Below are 20,626 nucleotides of genomic sequence, written 5' to 3'. Positions count from 1 at the left end.
AATTATGCTTCTTTCTTGTTATGATGATTCATACTTCTTTGCTAGGTTTTCTCTTTGAACTACTACTGAATAAGCTTCAGACCAGACTTTAGCTGGTCTACCATTTAGTAAATTAGCATTAGCAAAGTGACTGTTTTTTCTTTGGTTGCACATCTTCAGACAAGCTGTAATGAGCAATGCTCAAAATATATGAGTTGTGTCACTGTTAAGGTATTCGTTTTCAAAGGAATTGTCTTGCTCCATTCCCAGGTGACATTGTCTACAGCTCCCTAACTGGGGTTTCCCTTGACATAAAAGAGTTCCCAGAATATAAAGGGCTAGGATAGTTGGCTCATCATCAGTACCCTTCCCATAGGCAGAGAGGTGGGGGGAGGAGTGGCTGGATTACAGTTCTTAGCTTCTCCATGGTCCCTTGGGAACCACTGCCAGGTGGGGTTCAGGGGCTGTTCTAAATAGGGCTGAGGGCAGGAGGTAGGCAGGGAACCAGGGATCTTATAACCAGGTCTTTGAGGAACAGCCCTCTTCTGCTGCATCACTTGGAATCTCACTGAAGCAGAGACTCTGGTCTCAATAAATGCTGCTGGTCTCATTATTTCCCTGTGGTGCCAGCATTTTCACGCATATTTTGCATTTTTGATCCATGGAACTAAACGATTTGGGTGATATAATATCTTACATTTATGCAGCACTTTTCACCTGAAAAGCATTTTAAAGGCTTTATAAATTTAGCCAACTACTATACAATTTATGCACAGAGGTCAGTTCTTCCTTACTTCCTCCCACACTGCCACCTCCCACAGCAAAGCAGATGCATTCTTTCCAGAAGACCTGGAGGGCTAAAGCAGCACTTGAATGGAGACAAATTTAGAAAATCTAGATCTCAAGTTATAGACTTAAACAACACAAAGAACTACTTTTAGTGCCAAACATTTGAAAATGAGTTTCTTCTAATCTGCCAAGACAGCTGCTGATAGCACTGATTGCTTGACAGCCAGCCCAAACCCCACCCTGCAGGGCTTGTTCAGGCAAGGTGCCAGACTTGCAGCTGCAGGGGGCTCAGGTCAGGTTGCTGTGCTAATGTGATATTTACTGAGCATACTCTAGGGCTGGTGATGTGGAGCAGGGAGCTCTGGGGTGATAAGAGCTCCCTGAGGACTCAGGGTATCTTCTTTTTCTCATCTGTGGCTGGAGTATGTCACATGTACCCACATTCCTGCCCTGGTCTATTTAACAGAGTAATGATGTCGACAGTCCATTCAACCCTCGCAACCTCTGAACCATACACATCAACCCTGGAGAAATTCCCTGTCCATGCCGTGCTGCGGGATAGAGCCCTCCTTATTGGTGGTGAAAAGTGGCTTGGAGAAAGTGAATGAGTAGTAGGGAGAGGAAAAAGGCACTCTTTGAATCTTGGTTCAGACAGCTGGATGGCTCAATAAAGCAGCTTCACATTGGACCCAGATTCACCTTCATGCAGCCCACTCCAACTTTCTGATGGGGAGTGATGCACTGAGCCCTGGATCTTATTTTCATCACCCAGCAGGCCATGTGGTGATTAAAATGAACATCCTGTAACTATTGGTGGGAAGGATGCAGCCCTGGGAGGCTAATAGAGTCTATAAGGTTTCAATCTACCCTGCCTTCTCATAGAGATTTGTTTGCTCTGTACAGGGCGTGCAGTCTTTGTGGCTAAGTACTGTTGGCCACAGGGCAATAATATGACCAGAATGGATTAGGGTGGACTCAGTAGCTTGTTACATTTCCTAAAAATGTTCAAAGTATTTTATTTTCTTAAGTTTAGGTTTTAAATAAAAATCCAGCTGTAATAAAATGTATTTCAGATGTGCAGTAATCTTAGTTACTTCCTGGCTACATGTTGTGAAATTTCATGTATTTCAGCCCCTGCTGCACGTTACACTTAAGACGTGATTAACCAGGTAATCACGTCTTAAGTTGTAACCCAGCCACAAGTTAAAGCAATTAATAGTGTCATAAAACAAGGAATAAGTCGCAAAGTTTTTCCACAAAAAATGTGTAATAGCTTTGTGACTGGTTCCTATCACACCATTAATTGAATGTGTGGCCAGGAGTGCTCCCATAGCTGGGAGCCCCATCAGCTGATCTGGGCTCCCAGCCACAGGGGTGCACCCAGAATCAGCTGACAAGGCTCCCAGCTGTAGAAGCTTGCTACTTGCTGGTGCGGGGGAGCCTGCAATATGATTCTGGGCTCCCCCTGCACTGGCAATAAGGTGTGATGGGATCTGATGCTCAATCCCAGTCATGCTTCCGACCATGCATGTGTGGCAGGGCATGAAGCGAGATCATGTGGATCATGCATCAAATCCCATCGCATCTTATCTGCATTTTCTGGCAGGGGCCTCAGGGTGATAGAGACAATTGTCTATCATCATCTTTAAAAGACATCTGTACAATTTTTTAAAAATAAAACCAGTTCCCTTTTTGACTTCTTAGTGATGAATAAAGGGATGTGAGCAGTCTAAGTGTGTTTTTTCTCCCCAAGAAAAGCTGTTTTCCTTACATTTGTTTCACCTCTCTTAAAATCTTGGAATGTCATATCTAATTTGGTTTTGTGGGGTGGGGGTGGTTATGTCTAATGATAAATCTATTTCCAGGTCTCATATCTTAAGAAAAAGTTTTTAGAGACTATGTCCTTTATGTGCAATGTTAGTTACAGTAGTTACTCTGCAGGCCCTTTTTCTAGATCAGAAGCAAGCCAGCACTCCAGTTTTTTCTTTGTGGCTCGAAGAGTTTACTAAAATATTAGATTAAAGTTCTGATTGTCCCAAATTTACTTTTTTAAAAGGGAATTGTTGGTGGTGTAGGACCTCCTGGATTTCCAGGGCTGAGGGTGAGTAAACATTCCCCCCGCCCCACACCCCCAGCCTTTTTTTTTTTTTTTGTACTTCATTAAAGCATTTACATTGTGTCCCTTTGCCCAAAGTTTAATAATAAGTCCCAAAATTGTGAGTTTCTGAGATATTATATAAAACTATTTTCATTTCAGTGACCTACCCTGAGTATTCTGGTATTATCATTTATATCAATGCTCAGAAGAGGTGGAACATTTCTCTACTTATTGCTGATCTGCTGAGTTGGATATTTTAGTTTGAAAATATTAACTTGCTAATTTATTCCCCCTCTCATTTTTACTTTTTTGTTAGGTACGGTATTTTTATATATGTAACATAATGAAGGTCTGTTATTTAATTCAACTGTAGTATGTCTGCTGAATGTTAAAAGCAATATCAGATTGAGCTCATTCTTGTCCATTGTAAATTTTTCCATATTTTCTATTACTGAATACATTCTTTGTATAAGGGTGTAAATTGTAGCTGTGTTGGTCTAAGGACATAGGCAGACAAGGTTCTTTGGGTGACTCAACCCCCAAACCCCCCAAAAAACATCAGATTGGACACCTCACACTGGATGAAACCCTAACCTAGACCGCTACATTGACTGCTTCAGGGAAAGAATGAGCAATGAAATAATCAACAACACACACCACCATAACAACCCTTCTCTACCAGAGAGAGAGGCCGTAGAATCTCTAAGATCTAACCTCCAAATAATAATAAAACCAGCAGATAAAGGAGGAGCCATAGTCATCCTAAACTGTGAAGACTACGTAAAGGAAGCCAACAGACAACTCTCTGACACCACCTTCTACAAAGAACTACAAGAAGATCCTACTCTCCTTTTCACCATGGAACTCAATAATACCATCAAATCATTTCCATCAGGACTGCAAGAAAAACTACAGACCTTGACCCCCCCCACTACCCAACCCAGGGACTTTTTACATGCTCCCTAAAATCTACAAACAAGGGAACCCTGGCAGACCTATCACATCCAACCGTGGGACCCTAACTGAGGAAATATCAGGTTTCGTTGAATCAATCCTAAAACTGCTTGTCACCCAAGGAGCAAGTTTTGTCCAAGACACTACAGACTTTCTATGGAAACTTAAAAACATAGACCACCTTCCCAGCAACACCCTCCTAGACACCATGGACGTTACCAGCCTATATACCAACATCCCATACCAAGATGGCATCCAAGCCTGCCTTATATATCTACAAGAGCAAGATTACAACTTAGAGTACAGACCCAAAGATATTACTGATCTTACACACTTCATCCTCACACACAACAATTTCACTTTTAATAACCAACACTTCCTCCAGACCATGGGCACAGCTATGGACACCAAAATAGTCGCACAGTATACCAACTTTTTTATGAGCCACTTGGAAGAAGAATTCCTCAAGGACTGCACCATCAAACCTTTACTATACTTAAGATATATCAATGACATATTCATCATTTGGATGGAAAACCTGCAATCTCTGATTGAGTTCCATCAGAAATTCAACAATCACAATCCCTCCATTCGACTATCTCGTGAATACTCCAGCATCAACATTTCCTTTTTAGACATGATGATCAGCATCCATAATGGCAAAATACTGACCTCATTATACAAGAAATCCACAGACCAACATACATATCTGCACAGAACCAGCAATCACCCTAAACACACCAAATAAGCTGTGATATACAGTCAAGCCATCAGATACCACTGAATTTGCACTGTGGAGAACACCCCGGATTGCCACCTCACGAATCTTGAAAAGGCTTTCACCCAAGAACACTCCTCCAGAAAGACAGATTGCACGTTTGAAAGAGCCACCAGGATACCACATTGGGTATTCCTGTACAGAAGAAAACCCCCCACGAATCGCACACCGCTGATTATGACATATCACCCATCCCTCAAACCCATATGGAAAATCCTCAAAGAATTGCAACACATATTAGAAAGAAGACCCTATTCTTAAAAGGATCTTCCCAGAGCCACCCATCCTAGCCTTCAAACAAGCACCAAACCTCACTAACCTCATCACCAGAAGCAAAATTCCTCAGACCCGGAACACACTGAATGGATCCAGACCATGCCAGGACAACACATACAAAACCTGCCAACACATCTCCACTACCCCCACAATCACTACGCCCCACACCAGAGCCATCAGCATTCCCGGATCTTACAGCTGCACCTCCAGAAATGTAATATATTTCATCCAACGCACCAAATGCCCAGATGGAAAATATGTAGGAGAGACCAAACAACAACTGCGCACCAGAATGAACTCACAGCGGAAATCTGTCAAAGGAATACCTAATTACTGGTGGGGGCACATTTCTCACAAGAAAACCACTCTCTCTCCAATCTCTCGGTTCTAATCCTCAAAGGAAATTTACAAAACACTTCTCAGAGACGAGCCTATGAACTTCACTTCATCAACCTCCTAAATACAGAAAAATCACGGACTAAATATAGACATTGGATTTATGACGTATTATAACCTGCCTGACATCTGACTCCCCAGGTCCCTCTCCACTATCCATCCCCCTTCTCCCCCCCACCCAGCCTGTCTCTCACCCACTGACTCCTCAATTTACATCTTCACTGAGTGCCTGTCTTGTATGCATACCAGCCCAGTCTCTGGCTTCTTTACTCTTCATTCCATCCAGGAAGAGCACACACCAACTGCTGAAACTTCCTTATCCTGACGAAGGGTTTTTAAACCCAAAACCTTGCTTAGTTTTTTTTTTCCAACAATTTAAGTTGGTCTAATAAAAGATATGAGATTCACCCAACTAACCTTGCCTTGTTAGTATAAGTATTTCTTGACCATAATGTGGATGTGACCGTATTTCTACAGTGTCCCACCCTCCACAGAATAGGTTTATGAATATCATGCTACCTTCATGAGCTTCCTTAGCTCAAATGATAGCACTTCATGCTTTAGTCATGAAAATCTTCAAATGACAGTGTCAGAGCTAGACAGTATCAGGGTTAAATAATCAAGCACAACTAGCCATATGGAGTAGAGGTGTATTTATTGTTTTAGTTAGGAAAGCCTAGAATCGTTTTTTTGTTTGTTTGAGGTTTTAAGTTCTAAACCATTCTTGATATTTTTGCTTCTTCAAAGTACGGTCTTCTAAATTTGTTTTAAGAAGCGTGCTGCAGCTGAGTTCCTATATTCTTTAACTGTTATTGTATGTTTATAATACAAAATTAAAATACTTATATAAAAGTACATTATCCCTGGTTGATTGAGATTTGTCATCATTGTAGTATACAAGGAACACTTTCTTGGCAAATGAGTCCAGGTAGATGCAAGGCTTGATTATGCACATATTTATGCACACATATATTTTTACTCACATGAGTTGTCTCATCTGAATCAGTTATGCAACTCAGAGTGTAACAGTTTGCACTTTTGCACATTTGCTTTTGCATTACAGTTTGCTTTTCTCTTTCTTACTGTAGCTTTCTCTGGAATTTTGCCTTCAGTAATCTGACAGCACATACATTTAAAAATTGTTGACAGCCTGTTTTACGTTATTTAAGAAATTGTAACATATGATTAGGATGTAAACCTTCCAGCATGGACCTGCTAGGAATTTGCCATCTATGACTCAAGCTGTTGCCATTTAAAAAGGTGAAAGAGACCCTAATGGATGTGTACACTGTATTTGAGTGTTAAACATTCCCATCTCCTTGGGAAGAGATATGTATCTGAAAGGGTAGGTTGAACATTTTTGTGTCCGCTGATGATCATCTAACATTTCTAATAACAGAAACTCTTAGGGGATGATAAATAAGGCTGTACAATTGTATTTTCTTCAGTCAACCAATAAGAAAGGAGTATAAGGGATTTCCTGACACCTGGAATACAGAAATGGAGGGATTACCTTACCTAACAGTTGTATTTGGAGGGGTTGGCTCCATATTCACCATGCTCTGCAGAAGGACTCCAACTGCATAAGACTTGTTTTTGCTTGATACCTCAATGCAACTCTTCCTTTCCTGCTGTTTATACTATGGCTTGGGGTTTCAGAATCAAATGTCATTTTCTTGGGTTGACATCATGACACAAACATAGTGCAAGTCTGCTGAGCCTACAGTGTTCAGGTTTCAGGTAAGAATACAATAGGAGCAGTTCTTTACCATGTGTACACACCAGGGGTATGCAAAACAAGCCCTATTTGTTTTGGATCAGGGACAGTAATTCTATTCGTTAATTCGGATCACTGTCCCCAGTTTGATTCGGCCAAATCCGAATCTGAAGATTTGATGCTGATTTGGAGAATCAGCGATTCAGACATAGATACAGCTTTAAATGTTTTTCTACATACCTCAAGGTACCAGGTGCAGCTCGTGAATGCTGCGGTGCTGGGGCAGATGGAGCATCCCACAGGAGCACAGGGGGGCCCTCCGCGCACTCGGCAGCGAACCCACAAGTGGACCAGAAGTGCTTTCGGTCCATTTCTGGGTCTGCTGCCGAGCGTGTTGGGGAGCCCCCCGCGCTTCTGTGGGATACTCCATGTGCCCCAACATAGCAGCATTCACGACCCACCTGCTACCTAGAGGTATGTAGAAAAAACATTTAAAACTGTCTCTATGTCTGAATTGCCAAATCATTCCGAATCAATTCAGAGAGTTCCGATTCTATTCGGAGAGATTAAAGGGTCCTCTAATTTGTTTCAGATTCAGAGATTTGACCATCGAATTGGGCCGAATCTCCGCTGAATCAAATCAGGGACCAAAGCTTCGCACAGCCCTGGAAGAGTCAGGGCCTAGTCTTACATGTTGCTTAGCAGCAATCATTTTCATAGAGGGGGTGAGGGTAAATATGCTTTATCAAACAGGAATCCTTCATGCCTCTTCAAGTTCCTCAGAGTTCAAAGCCATGCTGGAGAACAACATTATTCTCATTTTTAAAAATGGAAAGGCTTCAGCTGGCTCTTATATTTACCCACAGCTCTGCCACTTGCACATGTTAAAGTATCTACATGAGGATGGCCTGTTTGTAGACGAGAAGGGCTTAAGCTGCTGCCAGATCATCTGTATTGTACTCTGAATTGTAGGACTAGTTTTGCCAGAAAAAAGACTTCATATAGGAATAGCTACTATCTTGCTGATGCTATAAACAGGGAGAGAGAAAATATCTGAGTTAAGATTATATGTACAACTATATACAGACTAATAGAAGATGACATAATTGGATTATGGTCTATAAAACCATAAGGAGTTTTCCTCCTGGCCTTTTTAGTGTAGATTTTGACCTTCAGCATGTGTAACAAAGCCTGTGCCTTATTCTGTTGCCATTCACTGATGAGGTAGTCTGTGAGGATTTGGAGTGTTGTGGCATAGGAGGTTTTCTCTGGTCATTACCCTCACATTGTGTGTATGTTATAATTCATGGTGATGTGTTTGAAAGCTACCACATTTGTGGAGAGTTAAAAGTAAATCAGTAGTTTTTCAGATGGATCACAGGATCATAAAAGTAGGGCTGGAAGGGACCTCACAAGGTCATCTAGTATAGCCCCAAGCTCATGCAGGATCATTCCTGACTAAACCATCCTAACCAAGTGGCTGTCCAACCTGCTCTTGAAAATTTCCAGGAACAGAGATTCAACAACTTCTCTCGGTAGCCTGTTCCAATGCTTGATCACTGTCATAGTCAAAAAGTTCTGCCTAATCACCAGCCTAAATTTCCTGCTGCAGCTTGGGTCCATTGCTCCTAATCCTGTCTTCTTTGGCCACAAAGAAAACCCCGTCTCCATTCTCTCTGTAATCATCCTTCAGGTATTTGAAGACTGATATCAAATCCCCTGGCTATCTTCGATTCTCAAGACTAAATAACTGTTATTCTTTCAGCCTGTCCTCATAAATCATGTCTTCCGGGACTCTAATCATTTTTGTCCTTCTTTGCTGAACTCTTTTCAATCTGTCTAAATCCTTGATGTTTGGGGCCCAAAACTGGACACAGTACTCCAGGTGAGGCTTCACCAGAGCTGAATAGAGTAGAAGAATGTGCAAGTGACACTCCTGCTAATACAACCCAGTATGCTGCTGGCTTTTTTGGCAACATCCACATATTGTTGGCTTATATTCAGACTATAGTCCACTGTAATCCCCAGGTCCTTCTCTGCAGAACTGCAGCATAGCCAGTTGTTCTCCACTCTGGATTTGTGTGTGCATTTGTTCCATCTCAAGTGCAGGACATTGCACGTGTCCTTATTTAATTTTATCTGGTTAATTACAGGCTAGTTTTCCAGTCTAACCACATCATTGTGGATCTTAGACCTAACCTCTGGAGTGTTTGCAGTACCACCCAACTTGGTGTCATTCACAGATTTGCTAAGCATGCACTCAGTCCCATTATCCAAATCATTAATGAAGTTGTTAACTAATATTGGACCCAGGACAGATCCTTGGGAACCCCACTTCATACCTCTTCCCAACTAGACATTGAGCCACTGGCAATGACTACTTGTTGAGCATGATAATCCAACCAGTTATGTATCTATTTTACAATATTTTCATCTAATATGCATTTCCTTACCTTATTAATGGCTTTAAGGGTGGGTGACCTGGCCATGCCCACCCAGGGCACCATGGTCAGGGGGTGTCAAGCACACATGTACCCACATGTGTAAGCAGCCCATGCTCACAGCAGCACTCTCCCCCCCACACCCCAGGCAGGAGGTGCGGTGCCCAACCCATCTCCCGCCTCCAGCCACTGCTCAGGAGGAGCTGGGCCAGGTACATGCAGGTGGGCGGTGCCTTCTCCAGTCCACCCACCTTGATCCCACCTGCAGCAGCACCACTAACGTGGGGGGGTGGCGGGGGATAGCAAAATACAAGTTTGTCCAGGGTGCCATTTTCCCTAAGTCTGGTTCTGATGGGAATGTTCTGGGAGACAGTGTCAAAAGCCTTGCTAAAATCAAGGTATATCACATCCACTGCTCACCCCCTCCACCTACAGAGGCTCTCACCTTATCATAGAAAGAATTCAGGTTGATGAGATATGACTTCCTGTTGGTGAATCCATACTGGCTCTTCTCGATCACCTTGTTCTCCTCTGTGTGCCTCAACTAATTCCTTAGGGACCTGCTCCGTGATCTTTCCAGGTATTGAGGTCAGACTGACTGGTTTGTAAGACCCCAGATCTTTCTTCTTCTCTTTCTTAAAGATAGACATTCTATTTGCCCTTTTCCAATCATCTGGGACCTCACCTCATCTATGGTTTTCACTGCATTTAGTGCTGAGGGTGGCAAATGTGCAGACAAAAATGTGCATGAAAGTATATGTCATTCTTGCAATAGAGGACTGCTGATTGCTGCTACTCAAAATCTGAGGGGAGCCAGAGTGGTGGGGAAAGGAGTGATACTGTGCATCTCACATACAGCTCAATCAAGTTAATCCTACTTGGTACATAAGGGGCCTTACAGATAGAGAGATGATCAGTTTGGAGTCGAAAATGACTCATGACATTCCCTCTCATTTCTGAACAAGGATTTAGAATTACTTCAGAATAGATATTTCAAGGATATCTAGCTCAGATTTTGAAATAAGATTAGTGCAGAATAATAAAGGACATGGGGATCTATCTTAATCTCTGCTGTGTACTGCTCTGTGCTGCTCAGTCTGTCATTAGATATCTCTATGGCAGTCTCAGTGGTGTGATTCCACCTGCTCCCAGTGACAAAAGCTATTCCAGAGGTTGCAGTTGGTTTAAAGGTGTTTGTTTTTTTTTTACCTGGGACCTTTTAAGGACTGGCAGGGCTTCACTGACACCCAGGAGAAATTCTGGTTGACTCTACTGGAGTTCCCAGGAACTCCTCCCTATACTATACCCACAACCCAAATGTGACTCATGCCTTAAAAGCTATGATCTGGCCCTCACTTTTTATATCAGATCTAGTTCAGGCAAATGCCCATTGACAGTGAAGACAGAGTGAAATATTAAAGGTTTATATTTGTCCACAGGTGTTTAATTTTAATGTTAACTTGTATTACATTGTACCATATTAGGACACAATGTAAATGTAATATTTATTCTGGCTGAAGCCAACAGTAATATGTTCACGTTCATGTCGTACGTTCAGTCCACCTATGTACAGGTTAAAAACTAAGTACTTTTGTGTGTTTGTTCTCAAGAGGAATGGTAAAGCAAACAGCAAGGGAGATTGGTTCTAAATTCTTAAAGGCTTCCTTCCATTAATTCTTTGGATATATCAAAACTCTTGCCAAGTACTGGATTCTGGTTGTCTGAAGGATTCAGTCTCTCATGAATTATAAGGCCATAATTGTAGTAATATGTGGACTTCTAGTAAACTAGCTACTGTAATTATCAGATCACAACTTTTCTATTCAGTTTTTATTTTGAAACAGTAAAAATGATGAACTAACGTTGATTTTTAAGAGGCTAACCCTTTTCCTCCCTCATGATATGTACACATTTGTATATTCAACATGCTAGTCTCTTATTTTTATTTTCAGCACTTCAGTAACCAGAAGCGTGTTTTTCTCATGATAATGTAAATCTTTCCACATTTTGCATATCATGCTTAAAGTGTTAGAATGGGGAATCTGACAGTTATGAATTATTGTGTATATTTCTGCAGGTTTAAAGTTTGGTTCTGCTCTGAAAAACAGCTGGTTTAACCAGTGTTTGCCAAGTGGTAATTCAAGTCCTACCTGCTGACTTGAACAATAAAAATAAGTTTTATTTCCTTGTTGCTTCTATTAAACTTGCAGAGCCAACACACCAACAGTGAGTTTTTGTTTCTTCTTGTGCATCTATCGATCCATCTAGGTTCCATACAGCTACACCTATGCAAATCCGCTTACAGCAATAATGGTATGGGGGTGTTGCCTCCAGCTGAGGCCATAGTTGAAGGCATGTAACTATGCGTCTGAAACTGACCAAGGCTGTTGTGATATTTTCCCGAAATCAAAAAAGCACAAACCCTATAAATGTTTTTCTGAAACAAAATGCAAATCGCCAACCAATCACATAATAAGAAATCGCATTTTCATAGACATAAGGGACATGTCCAAATGACCGCTGCCGTGCAGTATGTGGCACCACAGACACATCTGGGGTGGAGGGGAAGTTGACCCCTGGATATCGAGGGGTCAAAAAAACCTGCACAAAAAAAAGCAGACTGGCATATACAGGGGCAGCATGCACTTCTCAAAGCCAGAGCCAGGCTGGCCAGAGCCATGCTCTGGCTACCAGCTTGGATCCAAGTGGCAGGATGGCTGCTGCTGCAAGATTGCTGCTGCTGCAGCCCCAGGAGGCTTCCAGGACAGCACCTCCAGGGGCCCCAGCCTCCCCTACCCCAGCCGGAGTAACTTGCTGTGTGCTAGAGGGTATGTGGCACAGGCATTCCCTGGGGACAACTAGCAGCGGCACAAGGTATGCCACTGCTAGTTGCCCCCAGGGAACCAAATGTCCATGCTCATCTGGATGAGGCCAAGGTGTGTATTGTCTTAACTATGAAAAGTTTGCAAATAAAATTAAAGAACACAATAACTGAGTCACCAGTTTACTAACTAGGTATGTTTCCCTTTTCTCTTCCCCTTTGACTGGCATGTGGATTTGTTCATTCAACACCTTTTATAATGCTTCAGCCAAACCAATCAGTGTGCTCTGAAACACACAACAGTTTTAAAAATTGATCATATCAGTTCTGCTATCATCTGAGTTTTTAATTTCACAGGTTTGCTTCATCTCAGTGCAACAAACGGTGACACATCTTCCTTTGAATGTACTTGGAGCAGAAATCTGTATCTTGAGTTTGAAGTGCCAGAAGACAATGGAGAAGCCCAAATTTAAGTTCTATCAGAATGTTTATCCCTAGTCTAGATTCAGCTATAATATTAGACCATGACCTGTACTTTGTGAAATCCGTCTGAAGTGTCCTCCTATTGCTTTTGTAAATGTAAGGTTTCTGTGCAGAGTCCATTGTGTGCTTCTGAAGGCAGCGTCTTTCTCATTCTGAGTGTTTATTCCAGCATACTTCTGGTACCACTAACACAGCTTAAATGAGTTTGCTTTGCTGCCGTACCTGCAGAAAAAAATACGGTGTTACAATGCAGAATTCAGTCCTCCTGCCAGCACCTACCATGGTAAAACAGCTCCTTAAAGCAGCCATGGAGGATTGGAAGCAAATGTGGAGAGATCAGTTTCCCTGAGAGTTTTCTCAAGCATTGGGAAGTTGAGTCATCAACCTTACTTTTTCATTTAACTATCCATGAAGCTGATGATGGCTGCAGAAGAATGTGTATTGATACTATATTAAATATTCTTTATCACTAAAGTTTGAAGAGTGTCAACAGACATGTGCTAAAGTTTAGAAGGGGTTGTACCTGGGAATCTCCCATTTTTTCCATGTTATTTTTATGATATCAGAAAATAACAAAAGATCTCATCCTTAGACTTTTCCCCTGCATTTTTTCATGGCAGTCACAATAACTGGGCTACATTTTTTTTTCAGGTATTGTACCAGTTGCATAAAATGGAAAAGCATTTGCCCTTCTCTTAATGGTTTTAGCCTTTATCAGATCTTTTCTGCCAACTATGTTGCAGCAATATAGCGGCTGGTTCTTTAGTTTTTCCTTTAATTTTTCCTTTGTTTCTTTTCTTCTAGCATCTAGTAGTAGAACTGCAAATTTAAATTGTCTGGGGGAGCAGTGTAGTACTAGATTTTGTTAACCTTTATTTACTGGTTAAAGCTGCATGTAAATGAAAGAATCTATCTTGATTGGCACGGCTTAAACGAAGTTTGCACAGCTGGTGTTTAGGAAAAACCCATTTTATATTGTTATTTGTAAACTGAGTATATTTGATGTGAAAGTTGCTGAAAGATGACAAATCCCACACAGCCATTCCTTTAGAGTCATTATTCACAGGAGAATTGTTCCTTTGGTGCTGACAGAACAGTGCTGCATCTGACTTGCAGTCTCAGGTATAAAATGTACAGGTACACAAAAAATTTTCCACTGCCCTATCATTCATTCTGCCCTATCAAGTTGCCTTCTCCTTCTGGGTACATATAGGTGATAGAGTATTTTAATTCTGGACACCTCACCATTCCCCAGGTAGAAGCTAACAATGATTGTGAACGTTATGTTAGATGGACACCTGACCGAGATAAATGGATTAGTACTAAAAAACATTTTTCTGATGAAAATTATTTTTGATTGCTATCAGCCTGGGCTAGAAAGGAATCACACCAACATAGAGCTAAGAGATGCAATTGTGTGTTACCAATCCTCCCACAAACATTCATTTTACTTACTGTATTTTAGGGTGGCATGGGGCCTGCGGGATCTGGTGGACCTTCTGGAATTCCTGGGCCAATGGTATGGTGTTAAGCAGAACTCCCATTAGCATTTGTTACATGCCATTAATGTTTTCTATATAGTAGTAAAATGTTGATTTTTTTTATTATTATTATTTTAATAGGGGCTCCCAGGAAGTATGGGACAACCCGGAATGAAAGGTGATAAGGTGATCTAAATATTTCCATTATCATAGAGATACTTTGGGTTTTCTTTATCAAATAATTGAGCAAGATATTTATTTTGCAAGGCCCCCATTATTTTGAATTCTTTTCTCTTCTGTTTTCTTTTCAAACAAATGTAGACTGAGACTATAGCCTTCCTACTATGTGTAGTAACAGCAAGAGCTATGTTAGTGGTTTTGGAAGGGCTGTTTTTTACAATGATACATCCTGCACTATCATTCCAAGAATCGTGTTACTAGATTTAAGTATCCTGATTTCATGGGCTCACAGAAAAAATTGGGCTGGAAGAGACCTCAGAAGGTCATCCTCACTCAGCACAGAATTGTTTCTGTCCAAATTATCCCAGACATCCTGTTTGTCTCTCACCTGTACATAAAAACTTCCATTGATGAAAATTCCCCAACTCCTCTATGTAATCCAATCCAGTGCTTAAACACTCTTCTATTTAGAAAGTTCTTCCTAGCATCTAACCTAAATCTTTCTCACTGAACTGTAAAGCCATTACAACCTGTCTTGTCCTGTTCCCCCATGGACATGTAGAAAAATTGATCACAACCCTCTTCATATTTGCAAACTGCTTTTAAATCCCCTCTCAGTCTTCTCTTCTTTAGACTAAATCATCATAATTCTTTCAACCTTTCCCCATAAGTCATGTTTTCTAGGCCTCTAATTTACATGTTTTTATTTCTGTCATTTTGAAAAAATGTATCATTTAAAGCTGCATGTATGTGTCTGCATAAAATAATATGTTGTTCAGGGTGAACAAGGCATTGCAGGAGATCTGGGAGACCAGGGGTATCCAGGAGACAAGGTAATTTAGACCAGCACCACTTTGACAGTTTTTTGCTTGTAATCCTGTCAGTAGCCCTATCTTCTTTTAAATTGCAGCGTATCATTTTGATTAAAGTAGACTTCAGCAGGTAACAGCTACTGAATGCCACACAGCTACTACATTTTTGTAACATTATGTTAATTACTCTGTTTGAGAAATAAAATACATGATCAAAAATATGCAAAATGTATGGGCCAAATTCAATCTGCCATGTGGACAGAGATTCATGCCAGAAAATGTAAAGTAGCAAAGACAGCATGGAGCAGTCCGGTTCCTACCAAAACTCATTAAGAGACTGTTATGCAGCACATTTGCTGTTAAAGCTAGAAAGAATCCACTTGTACCAAACCTGAAGTGATTAAACCCCAGGGGCAGCAGCCAGACAAAACTTGATTAGACAGGCCAGGATATCCCTAGATATTACAAAAATGGGTAATAATTTTTTCTCTTCTCTTCGAGTAATTTTTTTTTTTAGTTAATCCATAACTCTTAAATGAACTTGGAATCTTGTTTTTACAAAAAAAAAATCTGATTATATTTTGGTCTCATAAAGATGTTACTACAACAGAAATAATTAAAATAATGTAACCTAATAAAATTATTTTTCTGAAATCTAAGTGGATAGATCTGAAATCTGGTTTGAGCGGTAAAGTGAAGCCATTTTTTTTTACTACATACAATGTAATGCTTAGTGCATTTTCAACAATATTTAATAGATTATTCTTTTAAGGGTGCTGTTGGTTTGCCAGGACCACCGGGGATCCGAGGAAAGCCTGGACAACTTGTAAGTTTGCCCACCTTTTTGCACTCTGGTTACGTCAATATGCACCACAAATGCTGACACTTGTTTGCATGGTTCAGAAAAGCCACATATTTTAGAGATTATTTCAAACCTCTTTTATACTGGTGTAAATTGGGAACTGACTTATTTGGAGTTATAGAAGTGACAACCCTTATGTAAGTAAAATTAGATTCCTGTCCAAGATAGGTCTTTTTCTGCTCTTTCACTAAACGAGCAGATCAGACTTTTCAGTTCCACTCAGAGCATACTTAGTCCACATATATTTAACACATACTTAACCATTGTTATACTAATAATTCACTTATCCCCAAATGTATATAGCCTAAAGTCGGTGTAGAAATTCTGTTAGGTGATGATTTAACTAGTTAGCTTTTCACGGAAATCATGGGACATTTTTACACGTGCATGGGGGTGCACTTGAATTGGAGTGGCTCAAAGGGCTGCTCAGATTAAAGTGCCCTCAGCATCTTGTGCATCAGCATCCCTGTGCTTCAAAATGGCAGTGAGGACACTTTAATCAAGTCTGCTCTGATGCACTGTAATTACAGCGCATCAGAGCAGCCTCCCCATATGTCTATAGGCACCCATCGATTCCTGTGTATGTGTGTATGTCAGTTGTTTATTAATCCACTTCTTGAGTGACACTGTGGAGCATTCATGTGCAAATTAATTAATACAATTGTATTGCTTGAAGCAATTTCATAGATAAAAATGGGGACTGCCAGGTTGCCACTTGGACTAAGCGGGGCTAATCTTTTATCACAGGGCTGGGGGAGGTTATGGATTCTGTAGTTTAAGCGCTTTTGATAATTTCTGTGCAGTGTTTCTGTTCCTGTCGACTTTGCAGATGCTGAGGCAGGGAAGCAGCTCTGAGGATGAGTTAGTTTGGCTGTATCATCTCCCTTGTTGCAATGCTAACACTGCAGAACTGAGATGGTTTGCAGCAGTAAAACAAAGGATGTTTTGATTGTGATAATCCACATCTTGATTTTGGGAAAGTTACTTACCATAAATTAGTGATTTGGCTCTAGAGCAGTAGCAAAATGATAGAAAAATTAGGGTTGGAAGGGACCTCAGGAGGTTATCAAATCCAACCCCCTGCTCCAAGCAGGACCATCCATAACTAGATCATTCCAGCCAGGGTTTTGTCAAACCAGGCCTTAAAAACCTCCAAGAATGGAGATTCCATCACCTCTCTAGGTAATCTGGTCCAGTGCTTCACCACCTTCATAGTGAGAGAGTTTTTCCTAATATCTAACCTACACTTCCCTTGCTGCAGCTTGAGACCATTGCTCCTTGTTCTGTCATCTGCCAACACTGAGAACAGTCTCGCTCCATCCTCTTTGGAACCCCCTTTCAGGTAGTTAAAGGCTGCTATCAAATCCGCCCTCAGTCTTCTCTTCTGAAGACTAAACAAGTCCAGTTCCCTCAGCCTTTTCTCATAAGTCATGTGCCTCATCCCCCTAACCATTTTTGTTGCTCTCCACTGTACTTTTTCCAACTTGTCCACATCTTTTTTTCTTTTTTTTCTTTTTTTTTTTTTTGGGGGGGGGGGGAGGGCGTTAAACCTGGACACAGTACCTCCACATGTGGCCTCACCAGTGCAGAGTAGATCAGAGTAATTACTTCTCTCAATCTTCTGACAATACTCCTACTAATGCAGCCCAGTATGGCCTGCTTTGCACACCTCTATTCAATTTGGGTTCGGCCCAATTTGGGGGACAATGATTCTATTCGTTGATTCAGATCACTGTCCCGATTCAATTCAACCAAATCAAAGATCTGCAGATTTGATTCTGATTCAGAGAATCAGCAATGTGGCTATAGACACAGTTTTAAATGTCTTTTCTACATACCTCAAGGTGCCAGGGGCAGCTCATGAACGCTGAGATGGTGGGGCGGATGGAACTTCCCACCAGAGCGCTGGAGGTCCCCCACGTGCTTGGTCTTGCCCCCCACCCCCCCCCCCCCCCGTGCCTTCCTGGCTTGACGATCAGCCACGGTGGGACCCTGGGTGCCCCCCCAGACCCAGGAAGTACCAGTCACCATGCCGGGGAGGGGGGGTCCCCTGCACACTCTGCGGCAGACCTGGAAGTGGACCAGAAGTGCTTCTGGTCCACTTCCGGGTCCACCACCGAGCATGCTGGGGACACCCTGCTGTCCCGTGGGAGGCTCCGTCCTCCCCACCATCTCAGTGTTCATGAGCTGCCTGGTACCTTGAGGTAAGTAGAAAAAACATATAAAGCTGTGTCTATGTCCGAATCATCAAATCTCTCTAAATTGATTCAGAGGCTTCCGATTCGATTCGGAGAGATAAATGGGCCTGCTGATTCGATTCGGATTCAGAGATTTGGCTGCCGAATCGGGCCAAATCTTCGCCCAGTTGAATTAGTGACCGAAGCTTCTCACAGCCCGACAGCCCAGTAGCCTTCTTGTCAACAAGGGCACACTTCCGACTCATATCCAACGTATTGTGTACTGTAACCCCAGTCCTATTCTACAGAGCTGCTGCTTAGCCAGTCAGTTCCCAGGCTGTACTGGTGCATGGGATTCTTCTATCCTAAGTGCAGGACTTTGCATTTGTCCTTTGCTGAACTTCATAAGACTAAAATGCTCTGCTCTGCCACTGTACCCCTAGATCAGTGATTTTCAACCTTTTTAAAATTATGGACCCCTAATAAATTTCAAATAGAGCTGCAGACCCCTATGGAAATTTCAAATGAAGGTGAGAACCCCTTTGAATTCTCATACTTTTGATTGATCATAGTCATCCTTCACGGACACCTTAGACACGGTCTGCAGACCCCCTGGGGTTGAAAGCCACTTGTTTTCAGTTGAAAACCACTGCCATAGAGGACCACACCCACACTCGAGTTTATATGACAATTCCTGTAACATGCCCTATTTTGAAACATCTAGAAATTATTATTTTCATTGTTGTAGTTGTAAAAAAAGACAAATGTTTGATTAGGAATACCAGTAATAAAGAAATCTTCATAATTAAATTGACAAAGAAACAAAACTTAAAATCCAGCTAAGTATTTTGATTGTTATTTTAATAAGTATTTTCTATTACAAATCTGTTTTTTTATAAGGCTGTGATTTCCTATCCAATTTAAAATTATTTTTGGCTTTTTAAGGGGAAAACTGGAGAACCTGGACCCCAGGGGCCATCGGGTCCTCCTGGGCCTGAGGTAAGAAATTGTATAAAAATGAAAATAAGTGTCATTTACTTTTAATTGTGGTTGAAAACAAAAATGACAAGTATGAGGCTGCTCTGCTCAAAGATTTGGTCTTAGATTGGCTTGAAAGTGTCAGCCACCTAGGGCCTGTGGGAGAAATTGAGCCCACGGACCACTGGATCTGGGGCAGAGCCAAAGGTATTTTGTACTCTGTACTGTGCTGTGGCAGCAGCAGCAGTAGCTGAGCCTTAGTCCCATCCTGCTTTGGACCTAAGCTGGGTTGTTCCAGCCTGCTGGCTGAAAACATTGCTGACTGCTAACTTAAAGTGTGGGTCTTTATTGTTCTTTTTATCATGTTTCACTGTTGTACAAATAAATTAGTTCAACTGCTTGTTGTACAATAAGGTATTATTGCAATAATTTTACTGCCCCAAATTGATGCACATTCTTTGTATATTGCTGGAAGTACACCATTCATATGTGTAATTTAGTTCCAGGTACTTTTTCATTACAACTAGTACGTATGATACTTTAAATGACATTTCCATGCATGAACTCTTCAGCATGTTTACATTCAGATTTTTCCAAGACTGGCTGTATATTTATGTTTGAATCTTATAACAGAGCAAATGTATTTGAGAACACTGAAAAGACCAGACACTAGGCAGTCTGGATATATTGTTTCAAATGTTGACCTTGGCATAGCAGTTAACTTAGAACTCCACATCAAGTTCCAACATCTGTGGATGTCCACATTAAACCTAGCCCGATCTTTGCAATGCAGTATTTGTGGGCTTCATGGCATTTGCATGATGTGTAGACAGAATGCTTCAGACTATACAGAAAAGCCACACCATTCTCAGGACAGAAAAAAAGTATCCGTTTTTTCTTCTTAGTCAGCTAAACCCTTACAACAGATTTATGTAAAAACGTTTCTGATCTTTAATATGAGTATATATATGTTAAATACAGTATAATTTCCACTGATGATTGCAACAAATGCTAGAATCATGTTATCTCTGCCCTTTTAGAATGACACAAGGGTAGGCCCTATGACTTCACTACCTCAAGAATGGATCATTGGCATGTGCCCCCTGTTCTTCTCAGTGGCTGTCCAAAATAGCATGACTCACTTGTTGCAGTCTCACCCTTGGGAAGTCTTGAGGTCTGTAGACATTTTAAACCAGTACAGATCAGCTTTTTCAAAGCAAGCCAGCATTTAATAGTTAACAGGAATACAGTATTTGTATTTGAGTAAAATCAGTTCATAGCGCTTACTCACTCATTTTCTCTTTCTCTCTCTTTCCTGTGTACTCTCTCACACTCTCTCTTTCTCGCATACACAAACACACACACACACACACACACACACACCCTATGTTATAAGAACCATGT

The 20,626-nt window shown here is 41.3% G+C and overlaps 1 protein-coding gene across 7 annotated transcripts in view; it reads left to right on the top strand.

The window, feature by feature from the left end:
• COL24A1 (collagen type XXIV alpha 1 chain) overlaps positions 1-20,626 on the top strand; it is a 286,537-nt gene that overhangs the window by 107,730 nt on the left and 158,181 nt on the right. For all 7 annotated transcript variants that reach the window (XM_059728018.1, XM_059728017.1, XM_059728015.1 and 4 more), the window contains 6 exons: positions 2,825-2,869; positions 14,198-14,251; positions 14,355-14,399; positions 15,173-15,226; positions 15,978-16,031; positions 19,190-19,243. In XM_059728018.1, the coding sequence (XP_059584001.1) occupies positions 2,825-2,869; positions 14,198-14,251; positions 14,355-14,399; positions 15,173-15,226; positions 15,978-16,031; positions 19,190-19,243 (306 nt within the window). The remainder of the gene's footprint in view (positions 1-2,824; positions 2,870-14,197; positions 14,252-14,354; positions 14,400-15,172; positions 15,227-15,977; positions 16,032-19,189; positions 19,244-20,626) is intronic.

This window comes from Alligator mississippiensis, chromosome 5 (genome assembly GCF_030867095.1).
Source record: "Alligator mississippiensis isolate rAllMis1 chromosome 5, rAllMis1, whole genome shotgun sequence".
In the NCBI taxonomy this organism is placed as follows: domain Eukaryota; kingdom Metazoa; phylum Chordata; order Crocodylia; family Alligatoridae; genus Alligator; species Alligator mississippiensis.
This window is presented reverse-complemented; position numbering and strand designations above follow the sequence as displayed.